General features: G+C 42.4%; 1 protein-coding gene across 2 annotated transcripts in view; it reads left to right on the forward strand.

Moving 5' to 3' along the window:
* TTF2 (transcription termination factor 2) overlaps positions 1-16605 on the forward strand; it is a 46440-nt gene that overhangs the window by 23453 nt on the left and 6382 nt on the right. Inside the window, exons 9-19 of one of the 2 annotated variants that reach the window (XM_036272671.1) lie at positions 1396-1477; positions 2964-3080; positions 4555-4705; positions 6396-6501; positions 8835-9016; positions 9744-9897; positions 10189-10280; positions 11534-11616; positions 12155-12288; positions 13062-13229; positions 15994-16052. In XM_036272671.1, the coding sequence (XP_036128564.1) occupies positions 1396-1477; positions 2964-3080; positions 4555-4705; positions 6396-6501; positions 8835-9016; positions 9744-9897; positions 10189-10280; positions 11534-11616; positions 12155-12288; positions 13062-13229; positions 15994-16052 (1328 nt within the window). The remainder of the gene's footprint in view (positions 1-1395; positions 1478-2963; positions 3081-4554; positions 4706-6395; positions 6502-8834; positions 9017-9743; positions 9898-10188; positions 10281-11533; positions 11617-12154; positions 12289-13061; positions 13230-15993; positions 16053-16605) is intronic. The other variant, XR_004960938.1, reaches the window with a different exon arrangement.

The raw sequence follows: 16605 nt of genomic DNA on the forward strand, positions 1-16605 counted from the left end.
ATGTGGAGGGCCAATTAAGTGTTATATGTGGAGTTTTTGACTGTATGGGCGTTTGCGCACCCAACCCCTGCATTTTTCAAGAGTCAGCTCTCTATTTCTGTAGCAGTAGCAGATCTACTTAATGACCGTGGGTGGGTGACCTTGGGTCGGTGCCACAAGGATGCAAAGGGATTGCTGCTCTTAAAGAACTTGTGAAAGTGCATGCATAACATACATGAAACAATAGAAAATGACCTAAAGACGAAGATAAATGCATTGTAAGGTACTGTGGACTGTATATAAAGTGCAAAAGGGATTCAAAATAAAGGAAAATTCACTCTAGGTCAGTGGTTACTTCATGCCTGCCCACTTTGTGCCGTGAAGCTGCAGGCCTAAAGATAGCTGGGATGGTGGAAGCCAGACGCCCCAGTTAGAAGGAGTGGTGGCTAGAGGGAAGATACGGAGATTGGTGTTAATAACTGATGGCAGGGTGACATCAGTACCTGAGCTGGGAGCAGCCAGTGACGTTACCGGGTCGGAAGACTCTTGCTGTGGCGCCTGGCCTTGGTGAAGGAACTTAGATCACACTAGCTCAAGAGATATTATGGAATCAATGTAGAATTTTGAACAGGGTTTTATGAAGATTATTTTTGTCATGGAGTGTAAGATAAACCAGAGTAAGAAAAGACTGGAGAGAAGGGTGCCAGTTAAAGGGTTGTTGAAAAGTATGGCTGACATTGTAGACTGGGATGTTGGCTACAGAGAGGGAAATTTAAGAGATAATAAGGAAAAGCCAACAGAACAGCTAGTGAAAGCAGGGTGACCAGTCCAGGGTGTTGGTTGGAAGCAGTAGAAACAAACTCTGGCTGATGGAGCAGACTAACCAGGACTCTCACTTGAGGGTGAGGGATGGGGCTCTTTTTTTTTTCATCCTTACCCGAGGACATTTTTCCATTTTTTGTACAGATAGCGTGGGAGGGAGAGAGAGAGAGAAACATCGACGTGAAAGGGACACATCAAGCAGCTGCCACCCGCACGACCAACCAGGGCCGGGGACAAACTGCAACCGAAGTACATGCCCTTAGCGGGAACCGAACCCGGGTCTCTCCGGACCTCAGGCCGACGCTCTAACCGCTGAACCAAACCGGCCAGGGCGGAATGGGGCTCTTAATAGACATGCTGGACAATAGGTGTAAACTACACTGTCCTGGGCTGACCAGGACGTACGTACGGATACCCTAGGTGACATGGTGAAGTCAAGGACTTCAAGGTAAAAAAGGCAGCTTTTATGACATCTAGAATATTGGGAGGATCACTAATAGAAAATAAGAGTAGAATGTGGCCTCCCTATAGCCAGATCCAGGATAGCTTCTCATGAGGAATTTATACTTAACTTTTGGTTATTGCTTTTGTCAGGTCCCTTTGCTACTGCACCAGAAGCAGGCATTAGCCTGGTTACTATGGCGAGAAAATCAGAAGCCACCAGGAGGAATTCTGGGTAAGTCTGGTATTATGGAAAGAGCCAACAAATATACTATGGTATTGTTTCCTTTGATCCTCTCAAAGGTTCTATGAGGTTATTGTCCCCTTTTACAGATGAGGAAACTGAGGTTAAGAATGGTTAATGCTCAGCTGTGTGATCTGTCAGGTCTTGGTTGCGAGCAGTAGAAGCTGACTCTGGCTGATTAGGCAGAGACAGTTTGTTCTGTGGTGGCCCACAGAACTTCTGGAACGTGTGGAGAGCCAGGCTGAAGGCCAAACTGCTTGGAGCAATGCCCAAAGCCACGTAATAAGCCAGTGCCTTGTGGAAACTGTCACAGCTGCTTTGTTCTATCAGGCACTGCCACCCCCAAATCAGACATTTCTGTGTCCACCCCTTCCTGCAGAAAGGATTTCATAGAGAGACTCTTTTCACAAGTTGCTTACATCTGAATCAAGTCTTATGTGAGTACATGTAGTCTGGAGCCTAGGAAGCAAGTGTTTCAGGCTCTGCTTTGGCGACTCAGACTAAACTTTTCATAGTGCTCAACTTCTGGAAAATATGACAGATGTCCACTATGGCTAGTAAGTGGCTGTTTTTGGGGTCCCCAAGACCACCTCCAGATTTGATGATAGGCTAGGAGGACGCACATCGGATAGTCATACTCATAGCTATAATGTATTACAAAATAAAAATAGTAATAATCAAGTTATTTTGATGTGATACAAATCAAAGTCAACAAAAGGAAAAGGCACTTGGGGTAAAGTCCAGAGGAAGGCCAGGCACAAGCTCCCAGAGGCCTTTCCCATGGGAGTCACAGAGGGCATACTAATTCTCCCAGCACTGCGATGTGATAACACATGTAAAGTGTCACCAACCAGGGAGGCTTGTTAGGGATTCAATGCCCAAGGTTTTCACTGGGGGCTGGTTAAATAGGCAGCTTCAACTTGGTGTGTGTGTAAATTCCATACTCTCAGAGGGAAAGCAGGGTTTCAGCATAAATCATGTTGTTTGTACAAGCAGGTTAAGCACAGCGAGTCACTCTTGTCAGTTCAGGGAATGGTGGGACCCCTCCTTAAATCCAAGTTCCCTGATGCCAGCCAAGGGTCATCCTTGTAAGCAAGGATCTCAATGGATGGCTGGTTTACTTCTCTTTCTGCACAGCAGCAGAGCCAGAATTTGAACTAGAATTTGTGCTGTGACATTTTACTTTTGCTTATGTTGGAATGATTATTTAAACTGTTGAAATGAGGATAATATTTTACAGGGTATAAATAGTAAATTGGATAAGTTCAGCAACTGGCACAAAAACAGTTCTTAAGGAATGTTAATTTCTTACCTCTCTCTGATGAATAAATTAAGGGAATGGAGGACTGTTTTGTGTTAACTGTAGCTCCAGAAATGTGGAAGCACCAGTAAAGTAGGTAGTAAAATATATTTCTTTTCTTGAAGCTGAGTTGATTCTTTGCCTTAAGTAATGAACTCTCCTGTTTTTATTTTCCAGCGGATGACATGGGATTAGGAAAAACTCTGACAATGATTGCACTCATTCTGACCCAAAAGGATCAAGAGAAAAACAAAAAGGACAAAAACATGCCCTTGACTTGGCTTTCCAAAGATGGTATTCAACAGCCTTCGTGGCCTGCCATTTTCTACATCAATCATTTGAGCCAGTGGAGAGTGGAAATTTTTAAGCTACAAAAGTACACCTTTGGTCATATTTAATTAATCTATTGGAAATCTAGTGTTAGACTACTTTCCTATGGTATCATTTCTGATGCTGAATATGCTAATTTAAGTGATCATTTTCTCTTTTAATATAAACTTGGTTTTACCTATGACTAGAAATATTTTATGGAGAAAGCTAAGGCTCTAGCAGACTTAATCTAAACATGATGATTACTTTCTTAATGTTTAGGATATAACTACAGGATAGATCCAAATTAGTAAATATATTATTATTTTAAGGAGGACCTGTTACAAACTCAGATTTTAGCCACCATAGCAGAAGCTATTTTCCATGTTTCTGAAATTCCAGAAGTTTCCAGATTCCAGATGATTTCTATCTTATTTCAACCTCTGGTTTTAAAATGTAATGACTGTGTAAGTCCTTAAAAAGTCCTATGTATGATTTATAGACAAGACTACATGTAAGTTGCCATATACACAGTACATTTCTCAGTTGGTTAGATAGTTCAAAAAATTGGTGATTGTCTACTCTCAGAGCCTCCGATGACCACTGTTGTGTCCTTGTGTGAAGTAGCAGCATGTGTATGCACGCACATAACACTCATGCACACATGCACGTACGTGCACGCACATACACAAGGGGATGTGGGGTAGTGGTACAAATGCTCCATCACTAACTGGTTCCAAAGTAATGTTTGCTCAACTTAGGGGTTTTTGTGTTTACATTTATATATATATTGGGTTTTTTTGGTTAATCCTCACCCAAGGACATTTTTTCCATTGATTTTTCTAGAGAGAATGGAGGGGAGAGGGAGAGGCATCTTTGTGAGAGAGACACATTGATTGGTTGCCTCCTGCACACACCCCAACTGGGGCCTGGGATCGAACCCGCAATCCAGGTACATGCCCTTGACAAGGAATTGAACATGCAACCCTTCCGTGCACAGGCCAACGCTCTAACCACTGAGAACACTGGCCAGGAAAATTGTACTTATATTTAATGTAGATACAACTAAGTTAATGCTTTTCAGAGAAAAATAGTAATACTACCCCATAAAGCCCAAGACGAGTTTATGATCTAACCTTCTACCTTCTGGCCACTGCCAGTGCACTGGGTTTTTTTTTTTTGAAGACAGGTTGCATACTACCTACTTTCCTCTTCTTTTTTAGCCTCTCTGTCTGACAGCTTTATATGGGAAAATAAGAAGTAATGAAGTGTTTTGAGTTAAAAGACCATCTCTTCCATTTCCTATTCTACTGTAAACTATGTATAGAAATAAGAGCAGCAGTTGTTAAAAATATGATTTCAGGAATAAAGTCAGTCGAGAGAAAGGTTATGCCTCTAAGAAGTTAAAGGCTGTATAATGGGTGTAACAAGGTGTTGGTTTCCCACCCCCCCTCTCAAGACTCCACTGAATTTACTTCCCATGGAACACTTATCATCTGTCCTGCTTCCCTGATCCATCACTGGAAAAAGGAGGTGGAGAAACGTGTGAGCAGCAACAAGCTAAGAGTCTATCTCTATCATGGGCCAAACCGGGACCAACGTGCAAGAGTGTAAGTGCAAAAATATTGCAGTCACTAAGAGGTTCTCAGCATCTTGGCTTAAGAGGCCATATTGACCGTACCTGCTTTCCCTGAGGTTTCATTTAGTCGGGACTAGTGGTATTGTCAAGACCAAAGGTACTCTCATCACCAGACAGCCTTCACCTGTATTAGGAGTTAACTCTTGAGAGAAAGTGGTGTTCCTTTGCTATATCCTTGTCACTGTCCACAAAACAAGCTGCCATGTGAGCAGGCCCGCGACGCCCGAGTTGTTAGCCGGGTAGCAGTTTCATTCCCTGTAGAAGAGGCTGGCCACAGCTATTCCATGGTTATGAATTCTCATTCCAAACTCACATTCTTTTTCTGTTAGTATGAATGGAGCTAGCCCAGTCTTACAGAGCATCTTGATACCATACTAATGATTAGTTGATATAGGCTGATTATATTTTTATGACTATATTTTTCATATGTGAATAAGAAGTTTCGATTCAAGAGTTTAGGATTAGACCTAACTGAATTCCTGAGGAGGAATGCTTAGGAAGGAGGACAGAAATATTTCCCCAGAGTTAAATTGAGTCCTAGTCTTTGTCCTTTGGTTTTAAAGAATGTGGTTATTTGTTCCTCACTGTGGTATGCAGCTCTGGGTTGAATACTTGCTAATCTAGTTAAGAACAGAGTTGTTTCCACTTCTCTCGACCACCTCTGATAGTGAATGTTTTATCTCCTCAAGAACAGGGCAGTAGTCTTTCAGGGGTAATTGCCAGATTGGTGACCCTTAAGATATACACCAACTGTCATGACCGAGAGTCGCGTCAGCAGGCTGAGTGTGTCAGGGCAGCAGCAGCAGGCCGGCATGCTCCTCCGGCAGAGAGGACTGTAAGTGGCTTGCCTTCGTTTTAGATATTTGTTTAGAAGTAAATTGCATCTCGTTGGATTTGCACTTTGATCATACCTGGTTTGGTATTCAGAGTGTACTAGTTGACTAGAATCATCTGTTATACTTTATATGATGCTAAGGCCACGTGTAGTCATTGCTGCCCCTCTGAATTAGGCATATCATTTTTATCAGAAATATTTATGGAGGTTCTCTCAGGTGCACAGTATTAAGCTTCTTTGAGAAAAGATTGGTGCCTTTCATTAAGAATCTTTACATGTAAAAAGTCTTGGCAAGTAAACTGAAAGTTTACGGCATGATTATATTCAAATGTCAAAGCTAGATTAATGGGTGTTTACAAGTCCATTGTAGAACACAGAAGAGAAAAAGCACCTTTGATGAAAGCCAGACTGCTCTGAGTGTCTTTTACATCCTTGGGGCTTTAGCATCATCTATGTCAAATCATTTAGAAGTAAATTGCATCTACTAAAATGTTAGTTATCAACCCTCCCCTATATTCTGTACTGGCCAGATATTATCAAGGTTAATACAAGCCCAGCAGGTTTTCCTTTATGGCTCATTGGATGGGAGGAGGGAGGCTGTTCTAGCTATAGTGAGTACACTGTAAAAATGATCAGAGGTAAGAGATAAGGAAGCCAAGTGAGTCAGGTTTGCCTCTCCAGAATCACGTGTTGATGAAGGACATGAATGAATGAATTCTGCCATCTGTCCTTCCAGCCATAGGAATTCTTATAAAGAGATCAACTCTGCCTCTCGTGGTTAGAGTCACAGGGGGATCATTTACCATTTTGTGTTATATCTACACAGCCTCTCTACATATGATATCGTGATCACCACCTATAGCCTTCTGGCCAAGGAGATCCCTACCAAGAAGCAAAAGGAACAGGTCCCGGACACAAACCATAGTGAGGAGGTGAGGCTGGGGGCTGCCGGGGAAGGAGAGGTGGAACCCTGCCTCCTTTAACTCGAGTCTTGTCACAGCATCAGAGGTAGCAGAGGTACCCTCCTGTGAGGTCAGGGATGTCATAGCCACTCCACCTGTGGAAATGAAGGACTCTGTCCCTTCTCTTTTATTCTATATAGCCTCCTTAGTGATCAAGGGTGAAGTTTGGCACAGTATTTAGCTGTTTTTTTTTTTTTTTTAGAACTAATGGTAACTACATTGCAGTTATGGTGTCTCACATGATTATACTAGAAAAGCCTCACTTGTTGCAGTTTTTTGTTTTGTTTTTTTTAATCCTCACCTGAGGACATTTTCCCATTTTTTGTTCAGATAGAGTGGGAGGGAGAGAGAGGAAGAGAAAGAGAGAGAGAAATATCGACGCGAAAGGGACACATTGAGTGGCTGCCACCCACAAAACCCAACCAGGGCCGGGGACAAACTGTAACTGAGGTACGTGCCCTTAGCGGGAACCGAACCCGGGTCTCTGAACCGCAGGCCGACGCTCTAACCGCTGAGCCAAACTGGCCAGGGCACTTGTTGCAGTTTTTAGGGTCTGTGGTATATACTCTCAGGATATCTTTTATATTTGTGTGAAGACTGGTATTTTAGTACTAGTATTTTGCTCTTAGGCCATCATTCCCCGCCTCTCTCTACCTCCCAGGAGAAGGGTTTGAAATAACGAGGCTGCAGATGGGCCAGAGGCTAAATGATAACCAGGGAAAACCCCTGACTACCCACGGGAGTCTTAGTGATCTAGGGGAGAGGCTTTATTGTATAAGTGATTATGGAGTTTTTTCTCTGAAAATACAGTGTTGTTCCAGGAACTCATATTTAACATGAATATTCACAGATTCTGTATTTGGTAAGATCTCTAGAATGGAGACATCTTATGACCAACTCTGACTTTTTGCAGATGATTAACTTTGCAGATTCCTCAGTGATTCCTCATTGCTTTCAGGATAAAACCTTAATTTTTTAATATCATATATTAGGCTTTTTATGATTTTATCCTATTTGCATGTCCCTCATCACCTACACCCCAGCCTTCCCTGTGGCCCCTCTTGCTCAGCCATACCAAGACACACGTACTGCTCTGCCATGCTGTCACGCTGTTGTGCCTTGTTCTCCCTCTAACCCGAATGCTTTGCCTCCCTGTTTGGTTAAATGCATCTTCTGTGCTTATGTCACAGCACTTTATTTATTCAGCAAATATTGAGCTGCTATCTCAGGTATTATGGGTACAGCAGTGAATAGGACTAGGTCCCTACTGTCATGTGCTGATTGACACAGTGGGGCTTATTATACACTCACTGTTGTGGTTATCTTGGTGCTTGCTTTTCTTTCCTGATAGATTGTGAGCTTTCTGAGAGTAGGAACTGTCCTTTTGTCTGGCTTAGTATCTTTTCTTTTTTTTGTTGTTGTTAATCTTCACCCGAGGATATTTTTTCCATTGAATTGTAGAAAGTGAAAGGGAGGGAGACAGGGAAGGAGAGAGAGAAACATCAATGAGAGAGAGACACATTGATCGGTTGCCTCTCACACACACCTCTACTGGGCCTGGGGATTAAACCTGCAACCTGGACCTATGAACCTTTTATGTTCCAGCTGATGCTCTAATCACTGAGCAACACCGGCCAGGGCCGGCTTAGACTCTTACATAGAAAAGTAGACTTTTAGTAAATTTTTAGTGAATTTTGTTGTAAATTGAGTAAAATTTAGTAACTATTTCATCGATTGAGTGAATTTGCAGTGTCAGCACCTAATGTGGTCCCAACCCATAGCCATTGCTCAAAAGTAGATTGAAAGAATAAATGAAAACTCGAATTAGAAGACATTTTAATCTTAAGCATTTTAAATTCAAGGATTGGGGCTCTCAAATGACTTGCTTATTTTTACCCACTGAGTTTCCATTCTTGGTTTCTTAGGCTTAATGCTTATTTCAGTGTACCCACAAACTTGAAGCTAAGCCCTGGCTAGTTTTGCTCAGTGGTTAGAGCATCGACCTGCGGTCCAGAGAGACCCAGGTTCGGTTCCTGCTAAGGGCATGTACTTTGGTTGCAGTTTGTCCCCGGCCCTGGTTGGGTCGTGTGGGTGGCAGCTACTCACTGTGTTCCATTCATGTCGATGTTTCTCTCTCTCTTCTTCCCACTCTATCTGAACAAAAAATGAAAAAATGTCCTCGGGTAAGGATAAAAAAAAACAAACTTGAAGCTAAGAGTGGGTCCTCAGTACTTGTTTCTTGTTTCCCCTTATCTTCTTGAAGACATACACATTTTTTCATACTGTTGTTGGGTTTCTTCCAGCGTGTCTCAGCACCTTTGCTTCGAATAGTCTGGGCACGAATCATCCTGGATGAAGCTCACAATGTTAAGAACCCCCAAGTGCAGACTTCTATAGCTGTGTGTAAGCTACAAGCACGTGCCCGTTGGGCTGTCACTGGAACCCCCATTCAGAACAACCTGCTGGACATGTATTCACTGCTAAAGTGAGTAAACTCTTTGGAATTATGTAAATGTGAACCTTGTCAGTAACCCTTCATAATTATTTCAGATCTCATGATAAATAAAGCTCTGGTGTATGCCAGGTTATCTCATGTAGCAGATGGCAAGCCTGCTATCTTTAAAGGGCAAAAGAATTAATATTTATGAGAAAAATAATCTGTTGATTGACTGGCTGATATAGGACTTTGATTACATTCAGCCGCTATATATGGGAAAATATAGGAAAGATTAAGTTAAAGGAAACAAATTAAAGTCATTTTTCTTCAGTCCAGTGAATGTTTTGGGCTATTTCTGCTTTAAAGCATATGGCCTGGGGTCAGGACTACAATTTATTTGAAGCAAACAGAAAAGAATGCTGATTTTAAAATACTTGCTTTTATTAAAGTCAGCCGTAAGAGGATATGGAATTTCTTTGCCAGCCTTTGAAACTTTAGGATTAAATTGCAGCTATTGGTTGTATATCCTGTTGTGACGATACAGACATTGTTAATGGGAAAAGTCACAGTTTTATAATGTGGTTTTTGTTGACCTGGATTCTTTTGATCTGTCTAGCAGAGCTTTGCTATGAAATTCACTTTAAAAAATGATGGAATGATAGATGTAACAGAAAATCTAATTTTTTTTTTCATCTGATGTCTTTCTTGGACCCTATACTCTGTCCTCACACACTTCTCCTTCCCTACTCTCTGTTCTTCTCCCCCAACAAAAAAGATTTCTCCGTTGTTCTCCATTTGATGAGTTCAATCTGTGGAGGAGCCATGTTGACAATGGTACAAAGAAAGGAGGTGAGCGGTTAAGTATTTTAACCAAGAGCCTTTTGCTGCGGAGAACAAAAGACCAGCTGGACTCCACTGGCAAGCCCTTGGTAATCTCATTTATATGTATCTGTGAGGGAGGCCAGGGAAGGATGGTGACCATGTCCTTGTCTTGGGTTGAACAGTCATCTGTTTTGCTCGGAGTCTCCCGTTCTCCTAGGTAGGGGCCCTGGGCTTGCTGTCCTGCACCTGTCAGAGCAGCCCTATTTTTAGGGAATGGTGGAAGCTGCTGTCCAGCCTTGACTAAATTTCTAGTGTCAACTCTGGGAATTTACTCTGTAACATTCAGTTAATTTGTATAACTTCATCCCAACTGCTTTTTTTTTTTTTTAATATTCCAGGTGATGCTGCCCCAGCGTAAATTTCAGTTGCACCATTTAAAGCTTTCTGAAGATGAAGAGGCTGTTTATAGTGTCCTTTTTACAAGATCGAGGTGTGTGCCATGAAGAAGCACCTTCTCACATGTACTGTTGTTTTTCTGTCCTTGCTTAGCAGTGAGTTGAGGGTCAAGTTTTCTCAAACTGTATTTATGGTACTTTTTTTTCTTTATTGATTTGAGAGAGAGAGAGAGAGAGACATCGATGAGAGAGAACATCGATTGGCTGCCTCCTGCATGCCCCTCACTGGGGATCAGACCCACAGCCTGGGCATGTGCCCTGACCAGGAATCGAACCAGCCACCTCTTGGTGCATGGGTCGATGTGCAACCACTGAGCCACACTGGCCAGGCTGTGTTCCTTTCTTATAATCTTCCTTGTTTATTCCTTACCGCTAACCCAGCTCACCTTTGTCTCACTTATTCATTGAAGGCTTTAAACTTGCTCTTCATTGGCTTCCTTGCAAAGAAGTGCTAGAGTGTGGTCACTGCACCAGGTCATCTGGTCCTCATGGGGCCATATTGGGAAATTACATCTCTTTGACCTTTGACCTGTTACCTAGCATCTCACTGGAACCTTTAAAAAACCTGCTTGTCATCTGGTTTTTGCACTTTCTGTAAAACTCTTCTCCTTCCCTGAATTCTAGATTTATTCTCCCACCACCTCTCACTTCCAGCATGAGTATATTTTTTCTCTTTGTATACCTTGTATTTACTAATATTTATCAATAAATAATAATAATATAGTACACTAATTAATAATATCAACATATCAGTATATTATATATTAGTATTACATATTTTAACATTTTATATTGATATATTATTTTTAATCATTTAAATATGATTTGGGTTTTTTTAATAGTTATTTTTTGTTACCTTTGGCCAATGTTTGTTATGAACCTGACATCATTTAACAAGTTCACTTTTATTTTTTTTATCCTCACTCGAGGACATTTTTGCATTTATCTTCAGATAGAGCGGGAGGGAGAAAGGGATGAAGAAAGAGAGAAAAACATCGATGTGAGAGAGACACATTGCGTGGTTGTCACCCACACAACCCCAACGGGGGCCTGGACAAACTACAACCGAGGTACGTGCCCTTAGTAGGAACTGAATCTGGGACTCTCTGGCCTGTGGGCCACACTCTAACCATTGAGCCAAACCATTCAGGGCTAACAAGTCCACTCATAGTTTTTAAAGGCCACTCTTACAGTTTTTAAAGGCAAGCACAGTTGAGCAGTGACCACTGTAAACATATTTGGTTGTAGCAAACATTATATGTACGTTTTCTTTTTTGATCTGAGGCAGGTCAGCTCTACAGTCCTATCTAAAAAGACAGGAAAGAGGAGACAACCAGTCTGGACGAAGCCCTGATAATCCATTCAGTAGAGGTAAGCAGTGGGATGCTCATAAATAACTAATGAAAATGTGAACTCATATTTATAAAATCACAGCAGTGGGAGGTGGTGAATTCTTGGGAGCAGAGACTTGACCTCTGCTCGGAATCTCAAAGCAAAGTATAATACACTGATCTTTAAGTGTCAGTCCTGGTAACCTGAGCTTCTTCTTAATTATTTTCAAAATCTCTATTAAATATAAGTAGTTCTGTAAAGAAAACCAGCATTTCATTTGGCTTATTTGGTATAGAAGTGAATTATAACTCTATTATTGAGTCACAGATCAAAGAAGTTTATTTTTATTTATTTATTTATTTATTTATTTATTTATTTATTTATTTATTTTTGGTACATGCCCCTAGCGGGACCCGAGCCCGAGACTCTCTGGTCCGCAGGCCAGTGCTCCAACCGCTGAGCCAAACCGGCCAGGGCCAAAAAAGTTTAAAATAGCATCATTTAGTTCTTGTTTCGTTCCCATATTTCTCTGTTTTAAACCCTTACTGTTTCCTGTGGTGTGTTTTCCTTCCTGAAGTGGCACAGGAGTTTGGGTCCAGTGGGCCTGGACACTCTGTGGCCGAAGACTCACAGAGATCCAGCACCGTCCACATATTGTCACATTTGTTGAGACTTCGCCAGTGTTGCTGTCATCTTTCTTTGTTGAAGTCGGTAAGAAAAGTCTTTAGCTTCGTATCCAGAGGGGCTGGTGGGAAATCCATGTCTGTCTCTGCACCTGGGATCCATTCTGCTGCATCAAGGAAAATGGTGTTTTGTGTGAGCCTTTGGGTTTTGTTAGAGCAGAAAAGAGGGTGCTTGTTTATTTTACTTTGTCTTATATTCATCTTCATTGATCTTGATAATGTCCATGGTGTTGAGAACAGTTTTTATTGTTTGTTTTAAATAATTTTTAAAGAATGGAAAATGGCATTTTGTTACAAAGGAAACCATTATGAATTCTTTGGTATTTTAGAATATCATAAAGCTAATTTAGTTACTTTTTTGCTTTTGCCTTCAGGCAAGATTAAGGCTTTTAAGTCTAGTTATGAAAACTCACGTATTTATACAATTGGATATGTTGCTTTTATGTTGGAGACAGGCACATCCATAATTAAGAGGAGTACTTTACTCTTTTGAGAAGTTGTAATGTATCCTGGTTATCAGTAGCTTAATTTACTGTAGTTTCCCAGCTGGGGTAAAAGAATGATCATGTGATCTGTCTGGCAAGTCCCTAAAAAGTTCTATCATTCGATTTATCTTTAATCTGGTGCAAAAACTTGCAAGATTACATTTTAATCAGGGTTTTTCTAAGGAGATACTGGTAATACATTAGAAGACATTTTGCTGTGCCGAGTGTTAATAATCAACAAGCTTCATTGGCGAGTCATACGGCTTGCTGCCTCAAATGCCCATCTGCTTCTGTCCCATGTCTGTGTTCTGCTCAGGCCCTGGATCCGACAGAACTGAAGAATGAAGGCCTGGTCTTGTCCCTGGAGGATCAGCTCAGTGCTTTGACCTTGTCCGAGCTCCAGAACTCGGACCCATCTACTGTTTCCCTTAATGGCGAGTGCTTCAAGGCGGAGCTTTTTGAAGACATGAGAGAGAGCACCAAGGTACTTGGTCACCTGTGTTCTGGTGGACAGACTTGGACTCCTTATACATTTATCCAAGCGAGTACAGTCATTTGGTGGCAGAGCTAGTTCTATTTGATTTTAGCTGGTCAAATTCTTCCTCCAGTCTTAAATTCTAATTTTATTTTACAAATAAAATTAAAGTTACATAGTGGGCTTTCGGAGAGTGACTTGGGCCAACCCAGGAGTGGATCACTGGGAAAGGAGCTGTCAGGTGTATGTTAGCACAGGCTGAAGTGAGCCAGCGGTTTGTTTCGGGAAAGCTTTGAAGGAAAGCAACAAAAGCTGCACGCTAGAAGCTGTGCAGTACATCTGAGCGCCACTGCTTTGACTTGTTGAAAGGCTTCCATCTGCGAGCAGTGTTTCCTGCATGGCCTTCTGTCTTCATTAGTCATTCTGTTCTACTCATTAAAGCTCTTGAAGGCTGAAGAGCTCTGTTAGAGGACGGCCGAGAGGTGCTGCAACTTGAGTCCTGCCTTTCGTCGTAAGCCCATCCCTAGCCTCAACCTCTTTCTTCAAAGACTTAAAAAAAGTAACTAGAGCCCTGGCTGGTTTGGCTCAGTGGTTAGAGCGCCGGCCTGCGGTCCAGAGAGACCCTGGTTCAGTTCCCACTAAGGGCATGTACCTCGGTTGCAGTTTGTCCCCGGCCCTGGTTGGTCGTGCGGGTGGCAGCCACTCGATATGTGCCTTTCATGTTGATGTTTCTCTCTCTCCCTCCCGCTCTATCTGAAGAAAAAAAAAAAATGTCCTCAGATGAGGATAAAAAAAGTAACTAGAAAGGAGGTCACTGCCAAAGGAATGTTGTTACTTAAAAATACTTTCAATCAAAAATTTAAAATATTTATCTAGGTCTTTACCACTAATAACTGAGAAACATAAGAGCACCATATGGGGCCAGACTTCCTGTCCTGGTGCCTTCAAAGTTAGCTATGGGGTTAAAACTTATATTCCTAATAATTCATGTTCCTTGTCTAATAGTCGGGTAATATTCATTCACAAGTCTTCTTAGGATAAAGCCATTTTAATCGTAGTTGACACCACTTATGGTTGTTCAATGAAGGAAGGGAAGGGAATTTTCTTTGGTAACATAAACCTAATCTCAGGCAGAATGTTACCTGAATTTGACCCCAGCACATGGACCATAGTCTTGCTCTCTCACGACAGTTTTTTCAAATTATTCATCACCACTTTTTTCATGTGGCAGTCAGAGCACCTTCCAGAACCTTGAGTTGCCAAGATACCACACATTTCACATACCTGCTTTTTTCCTTCCTACTAGTTCACAATGGTCGAAGTCCTGTGACGCCCTCCCTGCCCGGGCATCAGCATGTTTGTTCAGACTGGGCAGCAGCTGCGTGTGTGGGGGCCCTACAGGAGCCGCTACAGTGACGGTGGAGAGTGCAAGGGCTCAGGGTACCTCAGGGTTCATCTGCTCAGCCCCATTTTTTTTTTTTTTTTTTTTTATCCTCACCCGAGGACATTTTTTTATTTTTTGTTCAGATAGAGTAGAAGGAAGAGAGAGAGAGAGAAACATCGACGTGAAAGGGACACATCGAGTGGCTGCCACCCACACGACCCAACCAGGGCCGGGGACAAACTGCAACCGAGGTACGTGCCCTTAGCGGGAACCGAACCCGGGTCTCTCTGAACCACAGGCCGAAGCTCTAACCGCTGAGCCAAACTGGCCAGGGCTCAGCCCCATTTTTTACTGATGAGGAACCTGAACTCTTAACTGGGGGTTCTGAGGTGATACCGTCAGGTGATAGCAAAGTAAAAACTTTCTTCATCTCCTGATTCCTGGTCTAATTTTCTTCCCCCTCCACCATTCTGGGGATGAACTCTCGGGCCCTTAAGAGGCTTTTGAAAGGTCGTTCACGTTAGCAGTCAGGAAGAATGAACTCAGCTGCTGTCCAGAAGCATGCCCATGTGTTTTTGCTGACTGGTCCCCTCGGAACGCACATGTGCCCTGAGAGGTTCTGGTAAATACCCAAAGAGTTTGTTTAGAAGCTTTAGCACGTGTTCCGCAGTCTGGACACGGCCTCTCCTTTAACAGCATCTGGAACAGGCCTTCAGCAGGGGAACGCATTCACACCTCCTTCCACTAGTGTTAGGGGGTGCTTTCTCTGGTCTGGTGATGTGCTTGCTGCCAGGGTGCAGAAGGGCACCAGACGTAGGCCGCCTCTGCCTCCTTGGAGCATCTCAAGTCATGAAAGCAAGAGATGATTTAAAAAGCAATGAATACATAGTATGAAAAAGACCATGGTCATCGAAACCAAATGTGCTATATAGTAGCATATAGGCAGTGGGCACCTGGTCCATACTTTGGGGGCTAGGGAGGACCTCCAAGAAGAAGTGATGTTAAGCAGACATGTTAGGGTGTCCTAGGCAAGGGGAACAGAATGGACAAAGATAAGACAAAGCATGGCTTGGTGGAGGAAGAACTTTGGTATGACGAGTGTTGTTTGAGGGGGACGTAGTGAGAGACGCAGCTAGAGACAGAAAGGCCAGAGCAGCAGGATCACTGTGCGGAGCTGGGCTTTCTCTTCAGTGGCAATCCACTCCGGGGTCTTGAGCCAGGGCGGGAAGTGACACACTGACATTTTACAAACAGCTGTCTGGCTACGGAGAGGAGAGGGGGGGAGGGGAGGGTCAGACCAGAAGCAGAGGCCGTCCAGGGTACTGGTCCAGGGTAGGGATAATGGAGAAAAGTGCTTAAACCTATATATGTTAATGTAACCTTTTCCAGATCTCATCTCTGTTGGTAGAATTGGACGCAATCCAAAGAAATGCAGGGTCTCAAAAGAGGTAAATGTGTTATTTCATTATTAGGTATTACTTGTAATTAAGCAAGAAAATTTGGTATTGCTGATAGTTATAAATCTTAGCTCTTTATATCAAGGACCTTGAGTCATGCTTAGCAGAAAGCCCTGAGGTTATATCACAACATCCCTATGCTCCCTGATGACAATATTTGTGGCACTGATTGAAAAGGAAATCCCTAGAGGATCAGAGTAAGCTAAGCCTCCGAAGAAATGTTTGAAAGTAGAAAAGTATCTAAAGAAAAGCAAGAGAATAACAAATGAAAAGGGAGGGAGAGCTGTGTGAGCAGGCAGTCCATTTGTTGTTTGTTACAACTTATATGTATGTTATAAATCTGCATTTGTATATATGAAATATTTTTATCTAAAAACTTAAAACTAATTAAAACAGCATAGAGGGGTTGAGTGAGGGGAGTGGAAAAGTCCTAGCAGCTTGTTATTATGACTGGCAAAGGGGGGTGGCCTGAGTCCCTTTTCTGCAGGACCACAGAGCTCCTCTGATTGAACAATCGACCCCCAAATAATAGGAGGCTACAGTG

This window comes from Molossus molossus, unplaced genomic scaffold (assembly GCF_014108415.1).
Source record: "Molossus molossus isolate mMolMol1 unplaced genomic scaffold, mMolMol1.p scaffold_m16_p_20, whole genome shotgun sequence".
NCBI classification, from domain to species: Eukaryota; Metazoa; Chordata; class Mammalia; order Chiroptera; family Molossidae; genus Molossus; species Molossus molossus.